Raw genomic sequence first — 7727 nt, 5'->3', positions numbered from 1 at the left:
TGCGTTGGTTACCGGGTTCGGACGGCTGGGCCCCCTCCTCCCGCGCGCGCGCGCGCGCGTGTGTGTGTGTGTATATTTATGTATGTATGTATGTATGTATGTACCTGGGGCCCTGGCTTCGCAGCGACCGCGGTGCGACAAGCTCCCCTAGCTGGGGAGACGCACAGCTGCGGGCAGGGGAGAAGGGGACGCTTCCAAGTGTGTCGGAACGGCAGCCCCACTCCAGGGCTGCGGAAGGGCATCCGGGTCCGGGGTCCCGCTGCTCCAGCGGGCGGCGCAGTTGGTGGGCGCGCGGCCGCCGCTACACTCTTGCCCGCTCTCCGCCGCGCCTTGCCTGTGCGCTGTCCTCTCTCCCCGCTCTCGTCTCAAACGCACACCGAGGCTTGCACCCTCACGCATCCTCCTTCCTCGCCAGGGTCACGCTGCGGGCCTGGAATAGGTTGCAGGCCCAGCCACGTCGCGCCGCTTCCGGCTCGGGGGCAGAGCGGTGTGTCTGGAAGGCGAGGCTTCCAGGGCAGTCCCCGCGCAGGTCGTGCGGTTGGCAGGGGAGCACTCGGGACAGGAGCGGGTCGGACGGGCACACAGAGCCACCGCCGTCGGGAGGGACACACGCACGCAGAGGGAGGAGAAACAGCTCCGTACTCGGAGGGATGGAGAAACAGACCCTCGTTCGCAGAAACCCAGGGCGCACTCAGACAGTAGGAGCGCTCAGACCTGGGGCTGCCGTTCCGACACACTTGGAAGCGTCCCCTTCTCCCCTGCCCGCAGCTGTGCGTCTCCCCAGCTAGGGGAGCTTGTCGCACCGCGGTCGCTGCGAAGCCAGGGCCCCAGGTTGGGCGGCTGCGGAGCCGAGCTGTTTTCACCCTCGCCTGGGCCCACAACCCTCTTCCCGCGAACCAGAGTCGACAGGCTCCGCAGCTCGTCCCGGTCTCAACCGCGGCGCAGGGCTGGGGCCGGACCGGGCTCAAGCGAGCCCCCTACGACGTCGTCCCGGGATAGGGGTGCCGGGAGGCGACCGGGGCCGGGCCTGGTGAAAGGAGAGAAAGACATTTCCTCGGAGAAGTGGAGGGTCCGTGGAGGTGTGGGGAGCAGTTCAGAGGCGCTTGGGTCGGGCGGGTGGTCGGCTGGGGCGAAGGCGCACACGCGGGAAGCCCTGTCATTTCTGTGCTTGCTGTGGGTCCGGCCTCTCTCTGAACTCTGACCCGGGGTCCCGCTCCTGTGTGAGGGGAGCCCCGCCGCCTGTGGTTCGTCCCCGCAGGTCTCCCGATCTGGAGTCTCCCGCCTCCCGCCCGGGGCCAAGGGAGCCGATCGCTCAGGAACAGGCGGGGATCTGGGTGAAGAAAAGGGTCAGGGATGTTCGGGCTTCGGCCAAACAATTGTCTCTCCACCGCAGAGCTGCAGCCCGATGGCGGAACGGGAAGAGGGGCGATTGCGCGCGTCTCGCAGCTTTCCCTGAGGCTGGCAGAGTTTGTGAATAAAATCAGAGAAGTGTGCGCGCGTGGGGTCCTCCTGCCCGGCGGAGGCCTTGCTGTGCTCGCGGAATTCACACGGCGGTAAGGCCGCGCCTGAGGTCGCTCCGCTCGGCGCCCCCACCTCCCTCTTAGCTCAGGGCCACTCTTCGCCACGTTGGCGACTGACTTCTTTAGATTCTCAATAGCTGTCGTTTCCCCCTAGTCCAGAACCATACGTCCAGGGCGACCATAAGGAGGCAATAGATTAGCCATAAAGGGAGGGACACCACCGACAGCTAGAAACACATCACAGCAAACAGGAAACAACTCCCGGTTGGCGGAGCATTTTGGGGTGGACCTCCCTCCCAAAAGGCGCACCCCCCCCAAAGCCTCCAGTTGTTTCTTGGCTGCGCGAAGGAGGTGGCAAAATAGGCAGAGGGAGGAAGAGGCCAGACTCTACTAGTGACACTGTAGCCAAGACCCACAGAGCCTGTGGCCTCCTGCTTCTTGGAGGCTTCAGGCCCCGCGGGGCTGAAGCATAGGTTTTCCCTGGAGGGAAGTGACAGAGTCACCCAGATAGCAAATGTGACTGGAAGCTGAGCCCATAGGTGGGAAAGCCTGGTGCCTGGGGGAAGTGCAGAAAACTGAATGCATTCCAAAGGTCCTGGTGGACCTTCTCCCAGCCCCCCACTCACCTAGTCCTGACATTGTTCAAGACAAATCTAGATTTACACTAAAACCTTGGGAGGGATGAGAGGTTGCCAGAAACATCTCTCCCAAGCTTGGTCAGGGGCTAAGCAGCGTTATTTGGATAAGTAAAGGAGTTCTGGCCTGTGAGTCTGGACACCTGTGTCCAACCCAACCCTGGGAATTGGGAGCAGCACTTCAAAAGCCTGGCTGAGTCACATGATCTCTGAGCCTGTTTGCACTCCTGGAAAAGTATACGTGTGTTTGAAGGGTCTGGATGATTCCTTAAGATCATGTCCCACCCCCACATTGCAGAACAAGTGCTAGGGGCCTGTATCCCTTTTCCCCAACCTGAGTCTGAGCAGCAGGGAGCCTGCAGGAGAGCCAGGCAGAGGCAAAGGCTAGCAGCTGCTCCTCAGAGTCTTGCCTGCACTTTGGAACCTGGGCTACGTGGGCACAAAATGCCTCAGCCAGTCTGACCCTGAAGCTGGGCGGTAGGTTGGAGCCTAGGAAACCCGAGAGTGCTGGCGAGGAGGGAAGTGACTGGTTCCTGCCTGCCATTTTAGAAACAAAGACATTCAGAAGGTGAGGTGTAATAAGATGAGACCAATGTTGATTTTCCTCCCCATTTTCTCAGCTACTAGCAGAGCAGAGCCAGGCTGGAGCTGATGTGTGGTAGATAGTGTGGGGTATCTGCGAGTTCGAGCAAGATCTCCATGAAGTAATACACGAGCTTGGGGTATGAGTAAGGTGACCAGATAAAATAAATCTGCTAAACCTAGCAACCCTAGGTATGTGAGTTTATTTGGACTCATGCAAAACACTTCTTTCCAAAGCTCCCCCCCCCCAATCCTTTTTCTCTGGAGGGCCTTATCACCTAGAAAATTCCAATCCCCCAAAGCCACTACCCCTGACTAACTGCTCATCCATGGTTTGAGGACTAGACCACTTTTCTCTTTCCTGAGGACAGCCTGTTTAGGCAGACCCTGCACACCAGGTGGCCCCTTGGTCTGAGGAGTGTGTGTAGGGGCCACAGAGGACTTTCTCTCCCTGGATAGGAGCAGCCAGACCTGCTTCCACTCTCCTCTGCTCTCAGCCAGATGGCTTGAGAGGATAGAGACCTCCATCACGAAGATTAAGTGATAAGCAACTGGCCCTGCTCTATCTTGCAGGAGCCTAGGTGAGTCCCTTCCCTCCTCTGGGCCTCTGGTTGTCCCAACCGTGGAATGGGAAAGTCAGATTTACACTAGATTATTCCATAGACTGGAAACTGTTAGAGGAAAGCATGTATCTGCCCCCACATCAACCCTGTTGAGTTACAGCTTGTAGGGGCCAGGAGATCCCTCCCACCCTGCTCCCAGCACCTCTCTACAGGGGATCTGATTCAGCGCAGTGACCACAGAGGGTTAGATAACCGTTATCCCAGTAGGGATAACCCAGTGGGGGGCTAGACCAGAGCTTGAGATCCAGGTGGGAGACTACACCCAGCCTATCTTCTCTCTCCCCAAGAGTCTGCAAAGTGCTCCCAATACCCTCTTCGTAAATAGCCTAGAGTGACTGAACTACTTTTAGGTATTAGTCATTAAGTAGGTGCTTTTTTTTTTCTTTTTTGCAGGCTCCCTGCTGAGCAGAGAGCCCGATGCGGGACTCGATCCGAGGACCCTGAGATCATGACCTGAGCCGAAGGCAGAGGCTTAACCCACTGAGCCACCCAGGCGCCCCGAAGTAGGTGCTTTTAAATCTCATTTTTACAGAGGAAGAAACAGAAGCACAAAGAGTTAAAGAAATGTATCCAACATGACAGAGCCGGTAAATAAGAGAGTGAGGACCAGAATCCCAGCAGCTTAACGTCAGGGTTTCTGCTCTTAACTCCTGGGCAAAGCAGGAAACTGAGGCTGGGTAGGGGAAGTAGCTTGGTGGCTGTCAGATAGCCTTATGACAGCGGACAGCAGCTGGGTCTCGGGCCTCGCATGCCGGAGCTTTGACCACTGCGCGGCGCTGGCGGAGCAGCGGCCTGTCCATCAGCTCAGTTCTTGCCCACGACCATGCCCATTTCCCCTGTCACCCCTCAGGGTTGAGATGGGCCCAGTCTACTGGATGTTGGGTTCCTGGCCAGGGGAGAAAGGAGCCTCATGGGCTTGGCAGAAACCCGGCTGGTAAGAAGAAGGGCAAGGACCAACCTTGTGGGCAGGGGCTCCTGAGAGACGAGGCAACGCTGGCCTGGGGCTGAGGTCAGGGCTCATTGAGGAAGGTGTCTTTAGGGGTCCTGTTGCCGGTCCGTAGAGCCTACAAGTCCGGCCAGAAAGGTGGGGGGGGGGGAGGGCAGCCCTGCAGTTCGGCTGGGGGTAGGGAAATGGAGCGAGGGATTCTCGGACCCACGAAGAAACACCCAAACAAATGCAGGGTTTCCACAGGAAACGAGGCAGGGATTCACCGAAGGCGAAAGACACAGTCACAGAGCCCAAGACAAACGGATACCCGGACCGAAAGGGGCGGAGTGCAGACAAACTCAGAGCGATGGACCGGTGCGCGCCCACGGAATACCGCCCAAGCGCCGCACAGAAGCTTCGGGGAGAGGGCGACGCTCAGGCGACGCGTTCCCCGGGTCTCCCCGCACACACTCCTGTGTCTGGGGTCCTGCGACGCGGCAAGAGGATGTATGGCGGGGTCTCGGCTTTGGAAGGGAGAGGAGGGGCGCAGCCGGAATCTCTCACCTCTCCGAGGCCCGAGGCTGAGAGCGCCAAGTTTGCTCCTCGCGATCACTCAAGTGCGTCTCCCCTTGGGCCGGAAGCCGCTCTGGATCCGGCGGGCCCCGCTCGGGCGGCTTGGGTCCGGCGGTCTCAGGCTCCCGCTCGCGCTCCAACTGCGCTTCGGCCTTGGTGGTCCCGGGCGCTGCCGTGGATAGATGAAGGGTCGGGGGCTGTCCCTACTTCTCCCCGCGCCGGATGGCGCCCGCGTGAACCTCAACATCCAGAGGCTGAGCGCACTGGTTCCAGGCGGCGGCTCCGGGGAGCGGAGCGTGTGCGGGATCTGCGGGCAGAGGAGGACCCGCCTCCGGCCACCCGAGCCAGCTCCCGCCTGTGGCCGCTGTTTGTTCCCGCCGGGCCCCTCCGCCGAGGCAGTCCTCCCGCCCCCTCCGGCCCCGCCCCACCCCGCTCGAGGAGCTCCGCCCCGGGTTCGCGCTCTTCCGCCTTAGGCAGCCGCGAGGCGGGAGGGACAAATTCTCCTACCCGCCCCCCCCAATCCCGGGGGCACTGGGGGCCGAGACCGGCCAGGGTCAGGGGAAGCCTCAGCTCCTTCCGCCCACGCCCCGGGTGCGGGCTTCGGGCTTCGGCTCCCGGGGCGGCGGGGAGAGCCGCCAGTCGGGTGCTCACCGGGAGGTGAGAGCGGCGAGTTGGGCCACGAGGGGGCGCTGCGGAGCTGGGGGACACCCCTCCCTACCCTCCTCAGTCCCCCGCCCCCTCCCCGCCCGCGCGCAAAACACACTCGCCCCAGAGGCAGCGCGGCGGAGCCCGAGCCGCGGCCGGAGCGGAGCCGGAGAACGGCGGTGGCGGCGGCGGCACCATGACCCTGGGCAGCTGCTGCTGCGAGATCATGTCCTCCGAGAGCTCCCCGGCCGCGCTGTCCGAGGCCGACGCAGACATAGACGTGGTGGGCGGCGGCGGCGGCAGCGGTGGGGGGGAGCTCCCTGCCCGCTCCGGGCCCCGCGCCCCCCGGGACGTGCTCCCCCACGGCCCCGAGCCTCCTCCCGAGGAAGCCGAGGCGGACGCAGCCGAGGACGAGGAGGAGTCCGGCGGCTGCTCGGACGGCGAGCCCCGCGCTCTAGCGCCCCGGGGGGCGGCGGCCGCAGCGGGAAGCCCCGGACCAGGCGCGGAGGCGGCGGCGGCGGCCCGGGGCGCCGCGGGGCCCGGGCCGGGACCGCCGTCGGGGGGCGCGGCGACGCGGAGCCCGCTGGTGAAGCCGCCTTACTCGTACATCGCGCTCATCACCATGGCCATCCTGCAGAGCCCCAAGAAGCGGTTGACGCTGAGCGAGATCTGCGAGTTCATCAGCGGCCGCTTCCCCTACTATCGGGAGAAGTTCCCCGCCTGGCAGAACAGCATCCGCCACAACCTCTCGCTCAACGACTGCTTCGTCAAGATTCCCCGCGAGCCGGGCAACCCGGGCAAGGGCAACTACTGGACGCTCGACCCGGAGTCGGCCGACATGTTCGACAACGGCAGCTTCCTGCGGCGCCGCAAGCGCTTCAAGCGGCAGCCGCTACCGCCGCCGCATCCACACGCGCACCCTCATCCCGAGCTGCTGTTGCGTGGCGGGGCTGCGGCGGCTGGGGACCCCGGCGCCTTCCTGCCGGGCTTCGCCGCTTACGGCGCCTACGGCTACGGCTACGGCTTGGCGCTCCCGGCCTACGGCGCACCCCCACCGGGCCCGGCCCCGCACCCGCATCCGCACCCGCACGCCTTCGCTTTCGCCGCCGCTACCGCGCCTTGCCAGCTGTCGGTACCCCCAGGCCGCGCCGCTGCTCCTCCACCCGGACCTCCGACGGCCTCGGTGTTCGCGGGCGCTGCCTCGGCTCCGGCCCCCGCGCCTGCCCCGGGCGCAGGGTCGGGCCCCGGCCCCGCAGGCCTGCCAGCCTTCCTGGGCGCCGAGCTGGGGTGCGCCAAGGCCTTCTATCCCGCGTCGCTGAGCCCTCCCGCAGCCGGCACCGCGGCCGGTCTGTCTACCGCACTCCTGCGCCAGGGCCTCAAGACAGACGCGGGCGGTGGTGCGGGCGGCGGGGGCGCCGGGGCCGGGCAGAGGCCTTCCTTCTCTATAGACCACATCATGGGCCACGGTGGCGGCGGGGCAGCACCCCCGGGCGGAGGCGAGGGCTCCCCGGGATCGCCTTTCGCGGCGGCGGCGGGTCCTGGGGGTCAAGCCCAGGTCTTGGCTATGCTGACTGCCCCAGCCCTGGCTCCAGTGGCCGGCCACATCCGCCTCTCTCACCCCGGGGACGCGCTCCTGTCCTCAGGGCCCCCGTTTGCCAGCAAAGTCGCCGGCCTCAGTGGCTGCCACTTCTGACCGCATCGAGCTCAGGGCCGGTAAGGTCCGCACTCCTCAGCCTCTCCCGGGAGCTCCTGCGGTCCCAGCGGAACTCAGGGAGTCTATTTATGAAGAGTCTCCAGACCTTGGGCCGGCGCTCGTGACTTGGCACTTCAGGCTCCATGCTCAGAATTTCGGCGAGAGTTGGGACGAAGCGGGCTCCATCGATCAGGGAGAGGCCCAGGTCTACGCGATGAAGTCGCAAGCCATGATCCATCCCACTCCAATATGAGCAGTAAAAGGGGCGGAGGAGCCTTCACTTTTTCCCAGCCTCTGCGCCTCTCAGAGGCCCGGGAGGAATGCTTTCCTGGAGAGATGTCTGCCCAGGCCCTACCGATTCCACCAGAAACACCAACTGCACAGAGAGGTCTCCCTTTCTGCCTCTCCCTCACTCCTTCCCCCACTTTGAGGCCCTGCTTGTCCGATATTATAATTTAAAGATACCTATTATCTGCTTTGTGCTTAAAAGAAAATTTCAATTTTTTTTCTTGCTGTTCTCCAAGAAAG

The 7727-nt window shown here is 63.4% G+C and overlaps 1 protein-coding gene across 1 annotated transcript; it reads left to right on the top strand.

Annotated features, from left to right (window-relative positions):
- Positions 1-5702: 5702 nt before the first annotated feature.
- On the top strand, positions 5703-7199 carry FOXD2 (forkhead box D2; the record flags this gene model as incomplete). The annotated part of the gene is made up of 1 exon (XM_080802880.1): positions 5703-7199. One exon carries the CDS (start codon positions 5703-5705, stop codon positions 7197-7199), a length of 1497 nt encoding a protein of 498 aa, XP_080659006.1.
- Positions 7200-7727: the final 528 nt, after the last annotated feature.

The sequence above is a fragment of the Martes martes genome (assembly GCF_963455335.1).
Source record: "Martes martes genome assembly, chromosome: 4".
Taxonomy (NCBI): Eukaryota; Metazoa; Chordata; class Mammalia; order Carnivora; family Mustelidae; genus Martes; species Martes martes.
The sequence above is the reverse complement of the archived record's forward strand: the minus strand, read 5'-3'. Positions and strand labels throughout refer to the sequence as shown.